Here is a 24,829-nt window from a genome sequence, read left to right as displayed (position 1 = left end):
AATACCATATAGGCTAGATTATAAGAATAATTTTCCACTTGGAGAGATGTCTTGAAAACAAAACTCCCTATGTGGAAGGCAAGGTGCAGTTAGTTTATATAAAATCAGAAGGGGAATTATATTCCATACAGTAGTTGAAACCTGGAATGCATTAGTTATGAGGTAATGGAGGCAGGACTCTCACAGCATTTAAGTACCTGGACAAGTATTTAAATTGTTAATATAGAGAAGGCAACACACCAATACCATTCTCATTTACCTGCGCTTGATAAGTACAATGATAGGAATGTATATGGTAGGCCCGAAGGCTTGTTCCTGTATAGTGTGATTATTTTACCTTGCATCCACATGTTTGCACCTCAGAACTACTGTCAATTCCTTTGTGTTTTCGGAAGTATGAAACTAATTGTCTGGTTCTTGGTCCTTCATTTTCCAGTGACCCACTCAAACACCCACCCTGAAATTGTCCTTCAAGTAATATCATTATCACTGCTGTCACAGAGCCCCAGGGACGAAGTGTTGCAACTTCAGTATGTAACTGGATTAGCTATTCATTGTCACATCTGGTTGAATGACAAAAGGTCCATCATCTCCAGCTTTTGCTTGATAGTTTTCAACGTAACTCCAGAGTAAAGAAATTAAGGTCATCCTCATGTTCGCCTTTATAAATTATATATTTCCCCCTTTCTTCCTCTAAATCATACCTTAAAAACCCTTTTCAATGAAGCCTGTGGTTTCCATTTGTGGCTCAGTGTCAAGCATATAATAGGTTTTGATTTTAGTTTGTAACTGTACTTATAAATTTTGTCAAATTTGCAGGTAAATTGCAGGGAAACAATATGCAGGTAAAGTAGCTTTATGCTACAATATGAATACATTAGGACCTTCCACATCATTGCAACGTTAAACTGAGATTTCAACAAACTCCTTTATAAAATATTTACTATATTTCCATATTATGAGATAAAATGATATCTAGAGTGAAAGCTGTGAATGTGTGCTATTCAGAACAGCAAGAGACTCACAAAATTCAAGTTTAGGAAGCTAGTTTATTTTATGGCAGCAACTTTAATTTTGATGACAGCATGAACCTTGTGAAATTCAGTAGCATAAGCAAAAGGTGAATTCTATGTGAAACTCCAAGGACATGCTTGGCATTTTTCCATTTGTATATAGTAATACTTGTAGGGAGTTTGAGTCCATTCAAATGGACTATTTCAAAATAAACAGTTTTGAGAAACGCCCACATATTCATTGACGCCACCTTTCCACAATGAACTGCTGTTAGTTGCCTCTGTACTAAGTTGAAAGCGGAGAAGAATACATTTTGCAGCTTCAGACAGCCATATTTTCAACAAGCTTCACCAAGATAGAGAGATTAAACTATGTACTTCGTTTTGCAAAGGTGAGGAGATGGAAAACTGGACCAAATTTTGTTACTGACTGCTTCAGATCCACCACATGTATTGTAAATACAGATATGACAACTGAACTAGTCTGACCTTTAAAAATATTAACAAAGCAGTCCACTTACCTATTTTGCTCCCTTCACCCAGTACACCATTTGAAATGGAAGAAGAGAAATAAATCATACATAGGGAAAGGGAGAAGCAACACTTGGTTGTTAATGTTGAAACACCAGCAAGATTATTGTCCTCTGACTGGATTTATCTCTGAAATTCATAGGAAAAGTCAGATGATAATTCCAACCAGTGGTCAATATTCTTGCTAGTGATTAATGCCAGCTAACAAGGACAAATTTCTCCCCCCATCCCCCGAGATAAAACTGTGGTGAAAATAAGAAAACATTTCAAAATGTATACACTCCTTAACCAAACAAGTGAAAGGAAGATAATGCAAACTCTCATAATTGTGCACATGTAAATCATCAGATGCTGTTATTACAGTGGAAAAAATTATGTCAGTCATTTCTTTTAAAAAGTGGTTCAGCTACAGCAGCAGTATTCTCCCTTGCCAGGTGTGAATTTATTACAATGCCATTGCATTTTCAAGTCATGAGCATCCTTTGATCTCCTGTTCCTTGAAATTAACCTCATAAAAAATTGTAGCAGAGGGTTGTATTGTTTTTAAAAAAAGAACAAAACGAGAAGTGTAAATTAACTTCTTGGTTGAATGACTGTTGGAACCACAGAGTTAAAATACCCTATCATTTAAAGTGAACAATTAGTTTAAATTAAAAGTGGAGGAAGTACTTCAAGCACCATTCTTCAGTTTTCTGCAAACTGCTCAGTGCAGATGTTGCCCCACTTCAGGAATGTTAGCCAAGGCTGCTAAAGCAAACATGTGAAATCACAGAACAGGTGCCAACAAAACTAACAGGATGTTAGTTTTACTGAAACTAATTTGCATACAATTAATCCAATTGCTACTTTAATCTTAACAAGTCAAACCCAGTTAAAGATATAATACTACAAACCATGTGAAAGGACTTAATTTCAAAATTTCATCTGCAAAACTCTCAAAATTCATGAAAATGCCTAGGAACCTGTCTCTACAGCACATTCCAAAGAATTATTTCATGCTTCTATCAGATTATGCGCTGCTGTTAAAATATGTACCTACTTTGTGAGCATGGAAGAAAAACAGGTCTTCTGACTTACCACCATTTGAAAGATATGGATTGATGGACTATTTTTTCCCCCTGTATACCCATACATTTCCACTTTTGATATAAAATTGCAGCCTTAATTCCCTATAAAGTGCCTCCTGTTTATTCATGCCTGGTCATAAATTGCATATGACAGGAATCTGTGTTGGAATACTAAATCAACATTGAAAATTATTATACTGTAAACAGACCCAGTATCACTACAATAATCAATTTCAAAATTGCATTCTGACCAGGATATATCTCACATTTTGTATCTAAAAATTGTCTTCCACAGTTTTGCTTCATTATAGACATCTATTAAATCTGTTTAGCGTTTGCACAGAATATAGAATATACTATATGTATTATCAGTACTATGTTACAATTCTTTAATCAGAAAAGTTTTAAATTTCCATTTGTAGAGTTTTCCTGTGCTTATGGAGTTGGATACAATATTTGCTAAGTGGATGTCCAGTCCTTTACGCAGAGCAGAAGTTTCTCAGCTGAACCTCTAGTCAGCTGTAATTGCACTATCCCCTTGTAACAAGTAGACAGGGCCAGCCGAGCTGGGTAGGTGAAAAGTGCATTGCTACGGAGGTTGGAAGTCAACGGGAAGAAAAGCCTGATGCCAGACTGCAGCCAATAACAGGTGTCATATCCCAGATCTGTAAGAAAGATGAAAAGATAATAGATTTCAGGGAGAAAGAGCAATTTCCGTTTTAGATGCAGTGTTCTATCCAGTGGTCAGTTAACATATTTATTTCCAGTTCATTCTCTGACACAGCTAGCATCCTTAGTGGTTATGCATCAAAGAGTAATAAAACAGGCCCTTCAGCTCTGCTATCCATGCCACCCACTAAGCTATTCCCATTTGCCTGCATTTGGCCCGTGTCCCTCTTAAACCCCACCTATCCATGTACTTGCTTTCTTGGCCCTGGAAAATTTTTGCTGAGCCGTTTAACTCCTTTGGACTTGGGGATTGTGACTGTTGTTCCACTGATCACTGAGATCTGTAATGGGAGTCCCGCAGCCAGGCACAGCTCAGTATACAGAGTAATAACAACAAACTGAATTTGTTCAATTGTCCTGAAGCAATGTCCTTAATTTGCATCCTTTCCCCCCCAGGGCTACTTCGCACTTGAATGTTGCTAGTCCTCTATCCACCCAGGTTCTAAACAAAAAACAGGAACTAAGCAAATAATGTAAATTTGGTGTACTTGCACAAACTTTATTACCAATTAAACTCTTAGCCACTGAAAGTTATTCATTACAGCAGTGAAATCTTACTATTTTGTCTTGTGAATTGTTCAGTGAGTTTCTCTAAATATTTCTACTTTGACATTCAATTCACCACTCCATTTCTCTTTGCTTTACAGTCTTGCTGTTTATTTCCCAATTCATAGTGTCTCCTAAAATAGCGAGAATTATGTCAGATCACCTGCCTCCTTGGGTCCACAGGTATTATTTCTCACACACAATTACCAACTCCACTAACCTACTAGGAATACTCATCTCTTTCATGAGGTAATGGTGCACATGATAGTCCGACCTGAGGGAGATGAAAGGCATAATGCAGCAAAATCATATCCATGTACTCGGGTGTCTCACATTTTCATGGAGATATCAATACATTATCCTAGTCTCTACTGTACTTCCCAAGTAATGCACAGAACATGAGCATTAAATGTCTTGGAGATTCAAAATAAATCAAACACGTATCCAACCAAGAAACTGTATTACCTTCACAATGCGATCATTTCCACAGGTTACCATTAATCCTCTTGCACTGTCCAAATTCATATGTACAATATTATGCTTGCCTTCATGAAATGTTGCCAAGGAAGTTCGACTGTAACAACAACAACAAGAAAAAGATTATAACATAAGCAGTCTTCAAAGTCAGCAACAGAATATTCTAGCAGTGAAATCTTCTTACAGAATGTCTTTGAGATTAATTAACTGCGGGACCCATTTGGTCCACATACTTTTAAATAGCAGCCTGCCTTAGCAACTGCTGAGAATAAACATGCACCAAGCCCAATATTTTAAGTGACAGAGGTATAGCAAATATTTCTAGAGATAGGCAAAAACTATTTTCTTTGGTCCAGAATAATTGTAACTTGGTGTGCCGATGTAAAGTCAGGAAGTACTTCTTTATGCAAGTTTCAGAAATACAAAACTGTTAACTCCATGAAACCATGTTGACACAAATTCCAAAACTAGTATTGATAGACATGAGTTTGAGTTTATTAATTGGATGTGAACTAAGTCAGTGGTGTCATGACATGAATCTCACACAATCTAATTGTGTTACAGCTTACTCCTGTTCCTATGCTTCTGATAAATCCAGTCTTTATTCCAGTCTTTCTTCCAGTCAAATTTCCAATGAAGATATTGTCCTACCTCCATTTCTGGGTTTCAATGCAAATATTGCAGCATGTGCAACTTTGCTAACCAGGCTAATAATTTACAAGCAGTGCTCCAGAGCCACTACTTTTTGGACTTTATTCAAAGCGTTCTTTATGGCTTGGCTCCAAAATCACTTTTTAAAGAACCAGCTAAATTCAGTAAACACAAAATGTTGGAAATACTCAGCTTGACAGGCAGCCCAATTTAGAATGAGAGAGCAAATCTCAGGTTGATAATCTGTCATCAATATTGGTCAGTTCTGAAAAACACTGGATATCTGAGAGGATTAAATTAAATGCCGTATCCTTAGGGCTATAATGCGTTACGTTGAGAAACTGTTTCCTGAGCTTTATTTGGGCTTCGCTAATGGGCAAAGGCAGAGATCAGAGTAGGAATGGTACGAAGAATTGAAGTCTACAATTATTCATTTTGGCAACAACCTTTAACATGTCTCAACTCTCAAAAAAGTTCCATTCTTTACGAAACAGGATTCTGCTGGCAAAATCAACACCAAAAAAGAGGGAGAAGGGGAAAAGTATTTTAACATGGCTTACTGATTTAAAGCAAAAGCCATGTGGTATTTTAACCCACTTTTACATTTCTTTTAAAAGCCATGTATATCATGGATATGATGGCATCTTTCTTCTTCCATTTAAGATAGATTGAATCAAAACACAATCACCAAGATGCAAAACAAACCATGAGGACTCATTCCAAATAACCCACTTCCAAAAAAAATGAAAGGACTTTAAAAAATGAAAGGTAGACCCTTTGTCTCAGCTTGCTCCTGCCCCACTGAACACATTTCTACATACCTTGACACTGTTTTATCCCCCCTTGTTCAATGCCTGCCCACCTATGTTTGGGACACTTCTCACACTTTGATTTTTTTTTCAATGATTTTAAATCCCCTGGCCCCCACCACCTTATTTTCACCATGGACATCCAGTCCCTATATACCTCCATCCCCCACCAGGAAGGTCACAAAACTCTCCGCTTCTTTTTGGATTCCAGACCTAACCAATTCCCCTCTACCACTACTCTCCTCCGTCTAGCGGAATTAGTCCTTACCCTCAATAAGTTTTCCTTTGGCTCCTCCCACTTCCTCCAAACCAAAGGTGTAGCCATGGGCACCCGCATGGGTCCCAGTTATGCCTGTATTTTTGTTGGCTTTGTGGAACAGTCCACGTTCCAAGCCTATATGTGTATCCATCCCCCTCTTTTCCTTCGCTACATCAATGACTGCATTGGCGCTGCCTGCTGCACGCATGCTGAGCTCGTCGACTTCATTAACTTTGCCTCCAACTTTCACCCTGCCCTCAAATTTACCTGGTCCATTTCCGACACCTCCCTTCCCTTTCTTGATCTTTCTATTTCCATCTCTGGAAACGGCCCATGCACTGATATCTACTATAAGCCTACAGACTCTCACAGCTACCTGGACTATTCCTCTTCCCACCCCGTCTCTTGCAAAAATGCTATCCCCTTCTCACAACTCCTCTGTCTCCGCCGCATCTGCTCTCAGGATGAGGCTTTTCATTCCAGGACAAAGGAGATGTCTTCCTTTTTTAAACAAAGGGGCTTCCCTTCTTCCACCATCAACTCTGCTCTCAAATGCATCTCACCCATTTCCCGCACATCTGCCCTCACCCCATCCGCCCACCACCCCACTCGGGATAGGGTCCCCCTTGTCCTCACCTACAACCCCACCAGCCTCCGGATCCAACGTATAATACTCCATAACCTCCGCCACCTCCAACGGGATCCCACTACCAAGCACACCTTTCCATCCCCCCCCTTCTGCTTTCCCTTGTCCACTCGTCCCCCCCATCCCTTCCCATCAATCTCCCTCCTGGCACTTGTAAACGGAACAAGTGCTACACCTGCCCTTACACTTCCTCCCTCACCACCATTCAGGGCCCCAGACAGTCCTTCCAGGTGAGGCGACACTTCACCTGTGGGTCGGCTGGTGTGGTATACTGCGTCCGGTGCTCCCGCTGTGGCCTTTTATATATTGGTGAGACCTGACGCAGACTGGGAGACCATTTTGCTGAACACCTATGCTCGGTCCGCCAGAGAAAGCAGGATCTCCCAGTGGCCACACATTTTAATTCCACGTCCCATTCCCATTCTGATATGTCTATCCATGGCCCCCTCTATTGTCAAAATGAATCCAAACTCAGGTTGGAGGAACAACACCTTATATACCGGCTGGGTAGTCTCCAACCTGATGGCATGAACATTGACTTCTCTAACTTCCGTTAATGCCCCTCCTCCCCTTCTTACCCCATCTCTGATATATATATAGCTTTTTTTTGTTTTTTTCCCCCTCCCTTTGTTTTCTTTCTCTCTCTGCCCATCACTCTGCTTGTCCTCCATCTCCCTCTGGTGCTCCTGTCCCCCTTTCTTTCTCCCTAGGCCTCCCGTCCCATGATCCTTTCCCTTCTCTAGCTCTGTATCCCTTTTGCCAATCACTTTTCTGGCTCTCAGCTTCACCCCACCCCCTCCGGTCTTCTCCTATCATTTCACATTTCCCCCTCCCCCTCCTACTTTCAAATCTCTTACTATCTTTCCTTTCAGTTAGTCCTGACGAAGGGTCTCGGCCCGAAACGTCGACAGTGCTTCTCCTATAGATGCTGCCTGGCCTGCTGTGTTCCACCAGCATTTTGTGTGTGTTGCTTGAAAGGACTTTAGATTTGGGAATGTGCTCTCTCCAAATTCCAGATTGACTTGAACAGTATTCTCCATTCCAAATGGAAAATTTTAACTCTAAAGACCAGGCAGAAGTTAAAACGTACTCACTCTTCATCCTTGACAGTGCTGAAGCAGTCATCGCAGACTCGTACCTGAAACTCAAAGCCCATCACCGGGTAGCTGGAACGCTTTGTGCTGCATTTCCCACATATTGCTTTACCACATTTTCTACAATGATGCTGAATAGAAAAGTGGAAAGGAGAGATTTGTAGAAAATGTTAACATTTCACTCTATTCCCTAAGCAAAGCAAAAACATTCTCCAAATAGGGCATGGATTTCTAAAGTAGTCTGTGACAGACTTAAGAAAGTTATTCAGGTTCTTTTCAATGAATTTCTATTTAATTATACGCAGGAAAATATGACATCAATCCGTATTGAAATATGATACTTCTAGTAGCAATTGTGCTTTCCAAACAAATGTACTTTTTTAAACAAGTTTTTCTGCTGCAAAATGTAGGATGGATGTTCAAGACAGCACCAGCAAACTATGTGACCAACAGCGACATCTTCCAGATAGTTAATTTCTTTTACTTCTTTCAAATATGGTTCTACTACAAAGCTATGTGCGATTGGAACCTGTGATTTACATTCTGATGGTGTGTTTTTTGGACCAATTGAACAATCTGGCACTCAGTTGTCTCTGGGAAAGTTCGGTGAAGTTGGGAGTGAGCGTGCGGCCTGGAAGCTTGGGTGTGGGGTATGAGCCCATGATCAACGCCATTGCTTCTCTGTGATTGAGGCGTTGAGCAAGGTTGATGTTGATGAAGATGGAAGCGGAGGACAGGCAGGTGTTTGCTGCCACCTGTCCGCGTTTGACCCGCCCTCCTCTCCCTCTTGCTCGCTGCTGTCGGAGGAAAGAGCAGGAGCCTTGGGATCCACGTGGCAATGATTGGTCAGCGATACTGGAGGCTGAGGACTCACTTTGGGGCGACTTTCAGCTTCATGTTGCATATTCTAGATTCTGATCTTTTTTCCTGCTGTCTTTGAGCGGTTTGATCGATGCGGACTGGGGAACTACAATGAAGAGCAGCTCTGTGTCCTGCAGTTGGTTATTGGTGCAGTGCTGAACTGAATTAAACTGAACTCCTGGTTTGATATTTTATATTCTATATGTCGTCCGCTTGCTTTTTGTCATTTTCCCAATTTGTTCCTTTTTTCCACATGTTAGCTGTTTGATGTTTTTGTTTGAATGGGTTACATGGTATTTCATGGCAGCCTGCTGGAGGATGAATCTCACAATTACATTCCACATACATACTTGAATAATAAATGTATTTTGAATCTTTATTAAGACTACAGGTCTTTGGCTCATACACAATGAAATGTCCAGCTATGTTCAAGATGGGAAGGGGCACTACAGTGGTCTTTGTTATGGGGGTGATGGTGGGAAGATACAGAAGAAGAAAGCATATTCAAAAGCCTTGTAGGCATACTGAAGTCAACACTAGCTCATCGTCTGGCACTTAAAACACTGAAATGGACAACCACCCTGCATTTTGCCACAAGAGCCGTCATCAGCTGATGATTAAATTTGATCACTTGGTGCAAGCGTTTGGAATTCAATCAATGCAAAAGACACTGTATTGCAAGTTGCATTTCAACAATATGTCAGATTTTCAGCATCATTTTAATAATCCTGACACTGGCCTATTTTTGATTCCGTTATAACCTTGTTCAGACAACTGTTAAAATTCATCTGTGCAATGTTATAAAAAGTGTTTGCAGATAAAATTTAATTTTCTGAGAGAAAGTTTCTGGGTGGGAGAATATTCCATTCCTTTCTCATTCTATCTTGGGTGTCTCTTGTGGTGGCTCGGAGCCCTCTAACCTGGTTACTTCTGGCACAGTGTCATCAGGAAAATGACTTCTGCATTGTACAGTCCCTGCCTTTCCATCCAGCACTATGGTAGGGAATCTGCCAAATCTGTTGCATTAAAGCAAAGGGAATCCCAATAGGCAGCTAATCAGTAACTACTGACGTTGTGCTGTTAAATAGACAATAGGTGCAGAAGTAGACCATTTGGCCCTTCGAGTCTGCACTGCCATTCTGAGATCATGGCTGATCATCTACTATCAATACCCGGCTCCTGCCTCGTCCCCATATCCCTCGATTCCCCTATCCATAAGATAGCTATCTAGCTCCTTCTTGAAAGCATCCAGAGAATTGGCCTCCACTACCTTCCGAGGCAGTGCATTCCAGACCCCCACAACTCTCTGGGAGAAGAAGTTTTTCCTTAAATCTGTCCTAAATGACCTACCCCTTATTCTCAAACCATGCCCTCTGGTACTGAACTCTCCCAGCATCTGGAACATATTTCCTGCCTCTATCTTGTCCAATCCCTTAATAATCTTATATGTTTCAATCAGATCCCCTCTCAATCTCCTTAATTCCAGCATGTACAAGCCCAGTCTCTCTAACCTCTCTGCGTAAGACAGTCCAGACATCCCAGAAATTAACCTCATGAATCTACGCTGCACTTCCTCTACAGCCAGGATGTCCTTCCTTAACCCTGGAGACCAAAACTGTACACAATACTCCCAGGTGTGGTCTCACCAGGGCCCTGTACAAATGCAAAAGGATTTCCTTGCTCTTGTACTCAATTCCCTTTGTAATAAAGGCCAACATTCCATTAGCCTTCTCCTCTGTCTGCTGCACTTGCTCATTCAACTTCAGTGACTGATGAACAAGGACTCCTAGATCTCTTTGTATTTCTCCCTTACTTAACTCTACACCGTTCAGATAATAATCTGCCTTCCTGATGACCTATATTATATGATGGTCTATATTAAAGATTAAGACACAATTATTATTCTGAGCAAGATTTAGATGGTGATTTCACAGTGTCAGAAAAAGGCAACAATTAAATCCTGACATCAGACACTGGAGTTTACATGGTCTCCACATGACTGCGCAGATTTACACCAGGAACACTGGTTTCTTCCTACATCTCACAAACACACCAGCAGTTGAACTGGTCACCTTAAAAAAAATTATAAACACAGGAAATTCTGAAGATGCTGGAAATCCAAAGCAACGCACACAAAATGCTGGAGGAACTCAGCAGGTCATGCAGCATCTCTGGAAAAGAGTACAGTCGACGTCTCAGGGCAAGACCCTTTATGAGGACTGGAAAGGAAGAGGGAGGATGCCAGAATAAAAAGGTGGGAGAGGGGAAGAAGGATATCGAGAAGGTGATAGGTGAAACCAGATGGGTGGGAAAGATAAAGGGCTGGAGAGGAAGGAACTTATTAGGAGAGGAGAGTGGACCATAGGAGAAAGGAGGACGGGCACCAGAGGGAGGTGAAAATGTAAAAAATTACCCATTAGTGTAGGGAGGTAGCAAAAGAATCAAAGGAGCTGGAGGGCATGTGGTGAATAAACTGCAGGTCTACAGAGAAATATGCATAAGCGGAATGAAGCTAATAGGATTGCACAAAATTAATGGCCCAAAAGGTCACCTTCTATATCATAATGTTCATACACACATTGCATAGATCTCCATGATCTGGACAGTTACACTGCATGTGAGCTTCAGGCAGAAAACATAGCTTGTGTGTTGTGGAGCATGTATTCATGTGGAAGAGGTTAGGGACTGTCTACCAATCCAGGAAAGGGTCTGCAGTAACTTTTGAAAAAATGGCACAAATTTGGTTTGTTCAAATATGGAAAATAATTTTTTAAAGTGGAAAAGGGAATCTTTGGGAGGGAGTAAATTTACTTACTGCTTCCCTGCTACTGAGCCAAGCCAACAGACCTTTATTTAACAGAGATGACCTTTGTAGTCCACAAGCAGCCCAGAAGGTATAATATTTTTACATTAGCAAAAGTTTAACAGAAGTACTGCGCTAACCAAGATTATGGAACTTGCTAGTATTTTACATTAGTGTAAATACACGATGCTCAGATTTTATTTTTTACATAATGTTTAAGTAACTTGAAAATGAATCAGTCCAATTCTGTTACAAAACCCTAATGTTTTGCTGAACCAAAGAAAGTCCTCCACCTAAAAGTACTGAACTACATGTTGCTCTGTCTGACTTACAACGAGTTCTTAATTCTCTACCTCACTCGCTGGAGAAGACAGGCAAAAGTCATCAATGGTAAGTGATGGACTCCCAAACTCTAGGCTGCAGACACAGTAGCCCCTAACGTCTTTAAACAAAAAGACCAAGTGAAATACACAAAATGATCTGTGCAATCTAGCCCAAAAACAGAAAACTGGAATATGCTGACGTGGCATTAGAGAATTGGTCATCTGAGAAAGCTATTAAGTAGTTCAGATTTATGAAGAGTTACACAGCACCCACCTGTCGCAGACCAAGGCACTTTGTATCCCACATCTGTTTGAGATTCCAGAAGAATGGCTGTTTGCAGTTTTGGCAAGAATCACTTTCTTGCCATATAGGAGCCTATGAAGCAACAAGGATTTAAAAATAACTTGACTACGCAAATGGATGCCAGTGCCATTATTATAACAATAATCAGTCTAGAATAATTTTCCAATAGTACAATATAAATTTGTGATTAATGACATGGTCAACTGGGATAGAGCTACTGATTGGTAAATAAAAAGGAAAACTTCTTACAATACCATATTTGTAGTGCAATGCAATCAAATACGTATTCCTCTGTTTATGGTGAAAATACAGCAGTCAATGATTTCTTATTAATCTCGGAGTCTGTGCATCTATTTGGTATTGATTATTTTGCACCCTTTACATTGTGCTGATTTTAATTTTCATTTTCGTTTTAAATCCCTCTATCAGAGTTGATGATTAAAACAAGTTTATCATTTACAAACAAGTTTAGTGGGTAGCTAAAGAAAAAGATACGAAGGGTAAGGAATCAGTAAGGATATATGGTGATTGGGTTTTGCTAAAGTGGAATATGAGCATTTAACTGAACAGCCTGTTTCAATGGCATAGTTGCATCTATACCATCCAAAAAAAAAGGCAAATCTGATTGCTAAGCATCATCTTCTTCTTCTCACTCCATTAACAATCTTGCTCCGACGGTACGCACCGTGGATGCAAAATAATTATAGAAAACATTTCATTTTATAACCTGACACTAAACTTATCAGGTCCAGATCAGATCTGACTGCCTTTCTTTTAAATAAATGCCTTAAATTTAGTAGAAGCTTTTTCATGATTCCTTCAGCATGACTTATTGTGCTATGAAGGGTGGGAGATTAGCTGCCATGTTGTTAAACCGACCCAATATATTTTTACACCGTTTCCCTCAGGATAAAATAGATGTTGTATTGTCATTGGTCACAGCTCAGCACATCACAGAAACTAGCATCCTCTCCATGGACCCCAAATACATTTCTCGCTATGTCAGTAAATCAGTCAACATAACCAAAGATCCCAGTCATTCCCCCTTTGCCTCTCCCTTACCAGGCAGAAGATCCAAATGCCTGAAAGCACACACCACCAGGCTCAAAGCAGCTTCTATCCTGCTGTTATAGAATTATCCAACAGGCACTAGCACAATAAGGTGATCCTGTGACCTCACAATTAACTGTTTTGTGGTCCTTCACCTGACTGTCTGCCCGCATTGCACTTCCTCTAACTGTAACACTATTCTGCATTGTATTATTGTTTCCCCTCGTACTACCTTGGTATTCTGATGTGATGAAATGATCTGCATTAATCGCATCAAAATAAAGCTTTCACTGTATCTTGGTATATGCGACAATAATCAACTAATTTATTACTTTTTGTTTGCTCTATATGCCTCATTTCTAAATAGTGTACAGAAGTGCACAAATTGATTAGCAAAAGATGTTTACTGCTAAAATTAAACAGGTAACTGCCTATCATTTCAAAGCTGTTAAAACTCTGTGCCTGATCTGATAACCGGACCAGAAAACAGATTTGTTGTTAATATACCATCACATCATCATCGACATCAATAACCTTCCTTGAATACTTCAATAGATATCAATTAAACCTCATAATTGTAGATAGAGCAGGTGATACTAACGAAAGGATGGAAATAATATGATGATTCAAATAACACTAAAAATAACCCCGTTTGAGTCACAGCTGTTAATTTCAAATACAGAAGATGCAGCAGGGATACCTTGGGGCCATTTAGCAACTACAATGATTTAACTGGATAATTGAACAATCTAGTTACTTTCAATCAATCTGTGAATCACGATCTAATATCTGTGCATTGCAAGTTAGCTTACAGACCTTGAAGAGTTGCAGCAGGAAATTTAACAAAATTGCATGTTCATGTTTGAATTAAGAGTGAAGTTGATTACCTCTTCTCTGTTGACATCCATGTTCCAAACCACAATTCCCCCATCAGCTGCACAGGAGATCAGCTGTCGTGTTAGCTGCAAGTAGCATAGAGACTGTACTTTGTCACTGTGAGTAAATCAGAAGTCTGTTAAAAAATGGAGACCCCCATTTCCAAAATACATGGCTACTGAATTCTCTTGGAACATCTACTTGGATAAAGGATTTGATAGCATTGTGGCCAAGTTTGAGGACAATACGAAGATAGGTGGAAGGGCAGGGAGTGTTGAGGAAGCAGAGAAGCTACAGAAGGACTAACACAGAATAGGAGAATGGGCAAGTGGCAGATGGAATACAAGATCAGGAAATGTATAGTCATGCACTTTGGTAGAAGAAATAAAAGCACAGACTATTTTCTAAATGGCGAGAAAATTCAAAAACCTTGAAGTGCAAAGGGACTTGGAAAGACCTTGTGCTGGATTCCCTAAAGGTTAATTTGCAGGTTGAGGTGGTGGTGAGGAAGGCAAATGTAATGTTAGCATTCATTTCAAGGAGATTAGAATATAAAAACAAGGATGTAATGCTGAGGTTTATAACGCACTGGTGAGACTTCATTTCAAGTATTGTGAGCAGTTTAGGGCCCCTCATTTAAGAAAGGGTGCACTTACATTGGAGAGGGTTCAGAGGAGATACATAAAAATGATACCAGGATTGAAAAGCTCATCATATGACAAGCATTTGATGGCTCTGAACCTGTACTGTATAGAATTCAAAAGAATGAGGGGGAATCTCACTGAAACCTATCAAATGTTGAAAGGCCTCGATGGAGTAGATTTGGAGAGGATGTTTCCTGTGGTGGGAGAGTCTAAGACCAGAGGATACAGCCTCTGAATAGAGGGACATCCATTTAGAATGGAGATGAGGAGGAATTTCTTTAACCAGAGAGTGGTAAATCTACGGAATTAATTGCCTCAGGTGGCTGTGGAGGCCAAGTCATTGGGTATGTTTAAGGCAGAGGTTGGTAGATTTTTGATTAATCAGGGCATGAAGGGATTTGGGAAGAAAGCAGGAAGTTGGGCCTGAGAGGGAATCAGCCAAGGTGAAATGAGAAATAGGGTCAGGAGTAGGCCATCCGGCCCATCGAGCCTGTCCACCATTCAATAAGATCATGGTTAACCTGGCCATGTACTCAACTCCACTTACCAGCCCTTTCCCCATAACCCTTAATTCCCCAATGGTGGAGCAGACTCTATGGGCCAAAAGGCCTAATTCTGTTCCTATATCTTATGGTCCTATGTTTAAACCAATTGTTTGGAAGTTGCAATGAGACTGAGAACAATTATGAACCAAAGCCAGCACTTGCCAAGAATCATCCCACTTTTTTCAAATGCTTGTACGCTGCATTTCATGACTTAAAAAAAAAATCCCTCAATTTACTTTCATTGGTGTGATTCTTACAGCCAGATCCTGACCAACATGAGACACAATCTATATGGTTTCACTAATATCTATCCTACAGAGTTAGCAATCACAGTACAAACAGTATTTAAGTATGAGCCTCTTTTCAGGGACCATTCAATTTAGTTTCTTTGGTATTTATTCAAGTTTCTTTCCTTCAGGTAGAAAGCATCTTTGATGCAGACAACAAAAATATTTCAATATACAGTATAGTCTGTGTTATTATAATTTGGAGGTTATTTTATAACTCTATCAAGCCTTGGCCCGTTTTTCATACAGCAATACAGTCACAATACCATCCTATTGCTGCAGCCCTGACTATTCTATTTCTCGCAAATGTCTATCTAATTCAGTTTGATATGATATGATTTCACTTCCACCTCTTTCATAGTATACAAGTTCCAGGATATGTCTTTATAGTTTACATTATCTATATGGGTGTAAACTCACATTAGGCATATCCTCTATAGCCTTTAGTACAGTGAATGTGAACAATTTAAATAATTCAAATAAACAACCTAATACGTATCAGATGAAATAGATTAGTTTCCCTTGTAAGCATTCCATTACTAAACAGAAAATTTCCCCACACTTTTCAATGGAATTTCTTAAAACAAACTGAAGCTTACAATAAACAAAAAAAACCTCATCAAACCAGCAAAGCTAACCTAACATTTTTAGGGGAGATGGACTTCTGAATATTTAATTAGCAAAAGGTGCCTTGGGTTTCAGTAGCAAATAACCATTGTGACATTTAGGTTTAGTTCTTCACTTACTGATGACCTTGAAGTAGTAAAGTCCTGCCTTTTCTCCCACCAATGTCCCACATAATAATACTGTTGTCAGATGCCCCAGAGAAGAGTAGCCGTTGGAGAGGATCCCAACAAAGGGCGCCTATGCCACCTGTTACAAAAGCAAAGGATCATTGGACCCACAAATCCAATCTTCCTTGAAACAGTAAAACATTTTACTATAACATTATATACAGTAACACACATATTTTTAACTGCAGTTTTCAGACAGCCTGGGATTAGTGATCGTGGGTAGCACTGGCGTATTAGTGTGCAGAAGTGAAAGATATTTGACTTAAATGTATTAAGAAATTTCACAGAAGACAAGAAATTTGAATAGAGCCCCAAACTGATATTAGGGCAGATAACAAAGATTCTGTTGCAAGAGTAGATTTTTTGGGACTGCCCTGTTATCAAAAACTATTGGAGGGGGATACACAATGCCCTACAAGACATCTTTAAATGTGAAATACCCTTTGAGAGTAAGACCATATATTTTGGATATATACCTCAAGAATGGTTGAAAAGAGATAAATATTTAATGAATATACTGTTGGTGGCTGGTAAAAAAACACTTACTAGGAAATGGTTATCACAGGAGAGCCCAACTTTAGATACATGGATGGAAATTACAATGGACATTTACGAAATGGAGAAGATAACAGCATCTGTTAATCATAAACTGGAACAATTTGATTCATACTGGGAAAAATGGTTTAACTACATAATGCCTCATAGGCCTGATTTTATTCTCACACATCAATGAATCTGTTGTAAAAAAAAATCACTCCCTACTTGTACATAGTTCTTCACTTTTGTTTTTTTTCTTTCCATTCTCTTCTATAACTGTATACCCCAGATAAATACTCTGTGGAGATTTGTGATATATATGTACAATGTCTGAAATACATCTTATGGAAATGTTTGATGAACTTCAATAAAAAATAAATTACAAAAAAAAGAATTTTTCTTGAAAGAAAGTAGACATCAAGATACAAATGTTAAGTTCTGAACTGTCCAAATGGAAGGCTGCACAGCTGGTGTGACAAGAAGCAGACACAAGAATTTGAGGAGCACATAACTGTAGAAGTGGGGAGATGTTAAAGGGAAAGAAAGGGGCTGAAACTCTTTAAAGATTTTACAGATTTGGAAATTTGGTTACATCCGGATGAAATTGGAGAATCTGGAAAGTAAACTTCAAAGTCCAATAGCATCGTGTAACTTTCTACAGTGGCACTGGATGGCTATCTCAGTTATCCGGAGAAAACAGTAAACTTAGGCTGCTTCCCATTAAAGCTGAGCAAGTTAAATCATTTCTTTGAAGTGTTTAAAATCACAAAGGGTGTTGGTAGAGCAAACAGAGAGAAACTGCATCTGGTGGCTGAAAGCTCAGGAACCAATGAACAAATATTAAGTCAGAGGTTCCCAACCTGGGGTGCCTGCACCCCCAGGGGGTGCGAGATGGAATTTCAGGGGGTGCGACAAAGAGTGGCTTGTGTGCTTGAGTGACAAGTCACAAGTCATCACTCAGCCAGCTGCCAGTGTGCCTTGAGAAGTGGTAGTAATGTTTGGCCCAAGCACACACCAGTCTCCCGCTGCCCGAGTCGAGAGAGACGTAAATTCACTCCTGTCTCCCGCTGCCCGAGTCAGCATTGAGGAGTCTCATCACTGTTACCTGGGAAGTTACACCTCAAGGATGAGGAGTCTCATTAATTTACTGTTTACAATTTTTTCTGAATAAATTAGAATCTAATTGCTGAATTTATATTTGCATTTTATGCAGAGAGTTAAAAGCTTATTTTTTTAAGTTCAATTTGTTCACCCGCAGTATTGTATGTGGTTCAAAAATTAGAAATTAGACTTCTTCATCTTCAAATGCGATATTACTTATGTAGGGGGTGCGAACATTGATCAAACATTTCCTAGGGTTGTGGGGCATAGAAAAGGTTGGGAACCACTGTATTAAGTCAATAAATAGGCTGATGAAAAAGAGATGATAAACCTGTATAGGGTAGTTATGAAATGCCCTGCCTGTTAGGGTGGGAAAATAAGATTTAGTAATAACTTGTAAACAAGTTTCAACAAGTACCTGAAGTGAAAATTATTTCAGAATTAGAGGGAGAGAAGCTTAATGAGATTTTTTCCACAGTGTTTTCAAACAAGCTGGCACAGTCACAATGGACTAAATGGCCCCCAGCTGTGCAGTACCATCCCATAATTACCATTTCCAGTCTAAATTTCATAAACTTGCCATTCAAGGTACCCCAGCATCAAAACAACTCATTATGATGGACAATATTACAAAATGAAGACCATTCCCAAAAAATATTTACTGAAGCCATATTTCCATCACTTATCAGAAATCAAATCCAGTTCACAGAGGAAATATTAAGGAATTCAGAACACAGAACAGTGCAGGCCCTACTGTCCATGATGTTGTGCTAACACCTTAACTATCCATGATCAATCTAACCCTTCCCTCCTACATAGCCCTTCCAGTTTTCTTTCATCTATGTGCCTATTAAAAAATCTCTTAAATATCTCTAATCTATCTGCCTCTATCATCACCCTGACGGCAAATTCCATGCATCTACCGCTCTGTTAAAAAAAACTACTTCTGACATTCCCCCCCCCCCCATACGATCCCTCAAACACCTTCAAGTTATGACCCTTTGTATTAGCCAGATCCACCCTAGGAACAGGGTCTCTGGCTGTCCACTCTATCTACACCTCCTATGATCTTGTACACCTCTATCAAGTCACCACTCATCCTTCATCTCACCAAAGAGAAAAGTCATAGCTTGTTGAACCTCTCCTAAGACATGCTTGCTAATCCAGGCCACCTTCTCATAAGTCTCCTCTAAAACCTCCCTAAACCTCCTACATCCTTCATATAATGAGTTGACCAGAATAGAACACAGTATTCCCTACATGTTCTAAACAGAGTTTTATAGAGTGACAACATTTCCTGGTAGGTCTTGAACTCAATCCCCCAATTAATAAAGGCCAACACAACATACACATTCTTAATCACCTGATCAACTTGTGCTGCAACTTTGAGGGATTTCTGCAGATGGACCCAAAGATCCTTCTGTTCCACCGGACTGTTAAGAATCCTGGCATTAATCCTGGATTTTGCCTTCAAGTTTGATCTTCGCTTCTCTTTACCTGCGATCCTTTCTCTTTTTTCTCCCATGGTCCGCGGTCCTCTCCTACCAGATTGCTTCTTCTCCAGCTTTTTACTTGTCCCACCTCTCACCTTCCAGCTTCTCTTCTTACCCTCCCCCACCCACCTACTACCCCTAATCAGACTTTGCTTCGCTCAATGCTCATAAATCCTGTCTCTAAGAATCCTCTCCAAGAGTTTGCCCATCACTGATATACGACTCACTGGTCTATAATTCCCAGGGTTATCTCCATCACCTTTCTTGAAATGTATTAGCTTTTTCTCCACCAATGTTCCATCTAAGGTGTGTGCATGTGTGCACACACATCTTTTGCTACTAGTACTACTATTGGTAAACTGTGCACAAAACGTTGTCACCCTGTAATACGCCTGGCATGTTAAGTATGCTTCATGATTGTACATAATCACATTTCCTTTTCCCGTTTCCGATGAGGACGGTGTTGACAATGTGGAGTTTGCAATAATTTGTCTGCAAGTTTTAGAACTGGCTTAGTTATACTGCTTTTATTGAAGAAATTATTGATTCAATGTGTTGAATTCCAAAGAAGCAAAGTGTGTGAAGTGCAAAAGAACTGTAAGTTCACTTAAAGCAAAATGGCTTAATGAAACAGTAGAAACTGCCACACCAAAAGCTCATGAGGTCAGGAATGTGCAGCTATGAGAAATATTTATGTACAATACAAAAACTGGTCTTACCTATGAGAATTGTTGCTGGAGTACTTGCAGGTGAAGCGATATATGGAAACTTGACTTTTTCCAAGAGTCATTTAGAAAGCATATCACATATGGACAGTGTGCAAAAGCTCTGGCGCCAAAATTCTTCATTGCCCGCTACGTATGTTTTGTGGAAGTGCAGATGAATGAGAGCAAAAACGGTCAAACCCAAATATCAAAGTTCTTAATGACAGCTTTTTGCAAGCTGTTAAAGTGAATACCTCTTTCTACAAAATTCAGTGTACATATGTTGCTGTTGCTGGTCACAAAATTGCTCAGCACAAGATTTTTGTGCACACTGGTCATTATAAATTAGAGGGAACATTGTTCTCCACCCAGAAATGGATCAAAGCATTCAGCTTCTGCTGGCATCATTGATCAACGCACCACCTAGTGGACATACAAGAGACTGCAGACTCTGGAATCCGGAGCAGCATACAGCTGATGTATATTTCTGCTTAGGCTCTATGCCTTAGCCTATGCAAGCGGCCTACGCCATTGTGAGCATTTATACTTGTGCACTGGTGTGTCTGCGTAGCTCTGTAATTCACTGCCAAAAACGCTAGTTGACGGTGGGGTTTCTATGTCACTGCGTTGAGTTTCTTTGCGTACTTCAAGCAATGGCGACTGATACTGAGCGTATCATGTTGGAGTTGGAGCTAATAAATGTTGAACAAGATTTGGTCCATTTTCCAAATTACATTCTTCTCTCTTAATTCGAAAATGGCGGAAAAGCAGCAGCAACCAGAAATGCGTAGAAGGAAATGCGATGCTACCAAGCGGACCAATCACATTTGTTGTGGTCTGCGTCACCGTGACACGTAGTTACATTTTTGAGGAGGCACGCGTCAGGCTACGGCGTAGGGTACGCGGCTATGCCATACCTACGGCATAGATTCGACATAGAAGTATAAATTGGCCTTTAGATTGCTGCAGAAAGTCAGCAGGTCAAGCAGCATCTACAGAGATGGACCTTCCAGGAAGATGTCAGCACACACAGTCGCAGAGGCCTCTCTGGATCCAACCAAAGCTGTAATTGCTCATCCTTTGTCTTTTTTTCAATTGCAATACACTGTAGGATATTGAGAACATCAGGAACTGCAGGGCTAACCCATCAGCAACTTGTTCAATAGCAATGGAGCTGGACTTGTTGAATACCGCTGTGTTATCTTCTGTACTTACAGTCCAACAAATAGTGCAAATGATTGCCTTGGACATTTTTACTGTGATCGCAGGACTCTTGTTGGACAATGGTAATGTAGAATACTGTAAGTCCAGTTCACTGGTTTATTGGTGAGACCAACGGTGGGGGAGCTGCGTTGCCTCGGTTGTTGCATGGACCAGGCATTCATACCATGGTGTCACCTGTTGCAGCTGCCCAGGCGAGGAGATGCCAGAGGCAGTGTGGGAGAGAGCTGCTAGAATCTGGACTGGGTTGGGGACTGGCCCCTTTTGTCAGTGCTGCTCCGCAGTCACTCACTACTGTCCCCAGTGTTCGCTTGGCGTAAGGCAAACTGGACCAAGACCATGTGCCACTAATCCACAGGCCATGCCACGCAAGGACTTGGGCTACAATTTTTTTTGTGACTGTATGTTTTTCAGCTACCAGAACTATATATGCTAAGTGCTGTTGGCTCTGGAGAAACATTGTTACATTTGGCTGTATTCATGTGTACAGATGAATGAGAATTACATTCAAATTTGAACTTGAACTTTAAACAGTTGACATTTCAGGCTGATGCCCATCATCCGGATGGTACCACCTAATACACTGAATGAGTAGGGAAGGTCCTTTCCGGGCAGGAACGGAGGGGGTATGGCACCGATAAAGCAAGAGGTCGGGAAATATTCAGCAGATGGCAGTGTTCACCATGCCCACTTGGCCTGCCCGCAGTTTTGAGTAAGCAGCCAGACTGTGAAACAGCTCCGGTTCCAAATTACCTGACTTTTAAGAATAAATGCTCTTATAACTTGAAATTTAATATCAAGAAACTGGGTACTAATCATTCTTTCTGATTCTGGGTGGGGGGGGGCAAAAAATGCAAAAAAAAAAGAGGAACATTTTACCTTCATGTCCTTTTAACGTTGAAATGGTACTGCAAGAATTCTGTTCGAGCTTCAATAATGTGATCTGTCCAGAGGCATCACCAACAAATGCATAGCTGGTTTCCATATCATATCTTAATAAATTGGTAGTTAAAAAAAATCAGATGAAAATAAGTAGTTTTCCCCAGCCAGCACCACTAGCTACATGGTTAAAGTATGATTTTCAGAGAGCAATTAAAGGTGGCCAGTGTGTAAAGTGACTGCGGAATTTACTGCATTTTGTAGCAATCTCAAAAGGTGTATTTACATTAAAGTGTGTTTTAAAAACAAAATACCGATAATGTTTACGCCAATGATGCACAGAAACAGGCAGCCTTCTCTTGATACTAACTTAGCAGTCAGTAGATAACACATAGCCCAGTTCTCATTTTCAAAAGATGAAAATAAATCGAATTACTATCAGAAACAGTTTGACTATAAATTCTCACCTAACTAAAATTGTTTTTAAGTAGTAGGAAGGGAGTAGAGTTTCTCCCCTTCTCTGCAATATTGTGGGTCTAAAGTAATTGGCTTGGAACCCAAATCCATACCAGATCCTACTGGATCAACAAGAATTACTGGAGGCAACAGCAAATCCTCATCATCAGATGGGGAAGTGGCTGCCTAGTCAGCAGTTTTTGACCATCTCTTGACCTTCCCTGAATGAGGTAGCCTGTATGCCATTTCAGAAAGCAGTTAAAGGCTCCTCCTCTGCATTGTGGTTCAGAGGTCATGTACAGGGCAGTGAAAGAAAATTTGAGGAAATCATTAAACCAGGTGTTTCTGTGGTTGTATTGTGGTTCTGAGGTCCCTGCTGTCGTCACTAGCTACATAGCAAACACGAGGAAATCTGCAGATGCTGGAAATTCAAACAACACACACAAAATGCTGGTCCTGACGAAGGGTCTCGGCCCGAAACATCGACAGTGCTTCTCCCTATAGATGCTGCCTGGCCTGCTGTGTTCCACCAGCATTTTGTGTGTGTTGTCACTAGCTGCATAAGTAGCTTTCCTTAAATATCCAAATTGGAACTCCCCACTTGCCTTGTTGAGGTCCAGAATCAAATTTCTAATGAGTATCCAAGTTTCGGGACATTAGTCCAGCAGTCGAACCACAATTCCATTGAACCCTGTTAACTGTTAATCAGTTTACGTGGGAATGAATTCTTTCTCCCTTTCTGGAATCACCAGTTGGTGAATTCTTTTTTTAAAAAAAGGACAATTAGTTATTCTGGTTAGACTCCTGTGGGAAATCTGATTGACTTACAGAAATACAGATAATGCACACACGATTAGAAAAACATTCTCAGGTTCTCGGTGTCTAACAGAAATAAGTGTGCTGAAGGCCAAAGCTCTGGAATGGTTCAAAAGGTGGTCTGGGTAACCCTTCTGAAAACATTTTTCAAGATCTCCTATCAGATTAGCAAAAGGAAAGGGACCAACACACTCTGGGCCAAGGCATGGTTTGAAAGGTCATTTTTTCCCTTATAGCTCAAAAGCTCACAGTAGGAAGTCAAGTAACAAAAGATCTATTTATTATTCTGTGTGAAGCCTTTAAAAAAATACAGTTAAACACTAATTATTTGCTGAAATTCTATAATTTCCAAAGTGTCATAAAAGTGAACAATCAAAAACAGATTACTTATCACTCTGAAGTTATCAGCTCTTTAGATTTCTGCTGCTTCCGTTATTGTGGTCTGGGTTGTAAATTATGGAATGTCATTTAAAATGATGAACCAGAGGGATACACAAAGCATTGGTTAAATTGTTGGGATAAAAAAATGCACGTTCCTGGGGTGTAACTACTGTTGCTTCTCTTACTTTATTCCCACCACTCAAGGGACCGTTAGTTTCCCAAGAGTTCCCAACCTGTGTTCCATGAACCCCTTAGTTAATGGTAAGGTTCGAAGGGATAAAGAAGGGTTGGGAACCTCTGCAGTAACCCATCTTGATATCGAGTAATTGCATTCACAAACCAGACAAAATGTTAAGGATACTGTAAACATGAAGCCCAAGCACTAAAGCAGTGTCTTCCCTGCAGACATCCACTTCTGGTACACATCCAGCTGAGGTATTTGTCATGCCCCGTGCTTATAACCCATTCACTCTCTGGAGAAAATATGATTGCGGAAACACGATGTTGATGTGCTGGAAGGGCAGAGGAGAGGGGAAAAAAAAACACATTATAACATTTTACTAATTAGAAAGCCAATTAAAACACTGAGGGCATGTTGAAAATCTCTCAAACCAAATATCCAAATGCAGCTTTGTTAAACTGAGGGCAAATTTTTAAACTCATGGAATCAAATTTAGCAGTCAATTATGTCGAGTGCAAGGATGAACCTTCCTCCACTTGTGGCAATGAAAACAATCTGTCAGAATTACAAAGTATCCCCTTCAACTCAAAGGGAGAGTGCTTTCTGAACATTATAAACTAAAGAACTTCCATTTCATTTAATCTTTCAAAAATTCAGACCTTCCCAATGTGGTTTAGTGCCAGCATAACTATCTTGATGATTAGTCATCTGAATCATACAATATGCTAACATTATATTTCTGATTTTGGAG

The 24,829-nt window shown here is 40.1% G+C and overlaps 1 protein-coding gene across 1 annotated transcript in view; it reads right to left on the bottom strand.

The window, feature by feature from the left end:
- Positions 1 to 1,043: 1,043 nt before the first annotated feature.
- The window catches only part of wdfy1 (WD repeat and FYVE domain containing 1), a 48,591-nt gene continuing 24,805 nt past the window's right edge, over positions 1,044 to 24,829 (bottom strand). The window contains exons 5-12 of the mRNA XM_059947589.1: positions 24,259 to 24,409; positions 22,245 to 22,357; positions 16,262 to 16,388; positions 14,051 to 14,156; positions 12,084 to 12,185; positions 7,823 to 7,953; positions 4,352 to 4,460; positions 1,044 to 3,276 (exon numbers count right to left, since the gene is read on the bottom strand). Of these exons, the coding sequence (XP_059803572.1) occupies positions 3,217 to 3,276; positions 4,352 to 4,460; positions 7,823 to 7,953; positions 12,084 to 12,185; positions 14,051 to 14,156; positions 16,262 to 16,388; positions 22,245 to 22,357; positions 24,259 to 24,409 (899 nt within the window). The 3' untranslated portion in view covers positions 1,044 to 3,216. The remainder of the gene's footprint in view (positions 3,277 to 4,351; positions 4,461 to 7,822; positions 7,954 to 12,083; positions 12,186 to 14,050; positions 14,157 to 16,261; positions 16,389 to 22,244; positions 22,358 to 24,258; positions 24,410 to 24,829) is intronic.

Source organism: Hypanus sabinus, chromosome 2, assembly GCF_030144855.1.
Source record: "Hypanus sabinus isolate sHypSab1 chromosome 2, sHypSab1.hap1, whole genome shotgun sequence".
Classification (NCBI taxonomy): Eukaryota; Metazoa; Chordata; class Chondrichthyes; order Myliobatiformes; family Dasyatidae; genus Hypanus; species Hypanus sabinus.
This window is presented reverse-complemented; position numbering and strand designations above follow the sequence as displayed.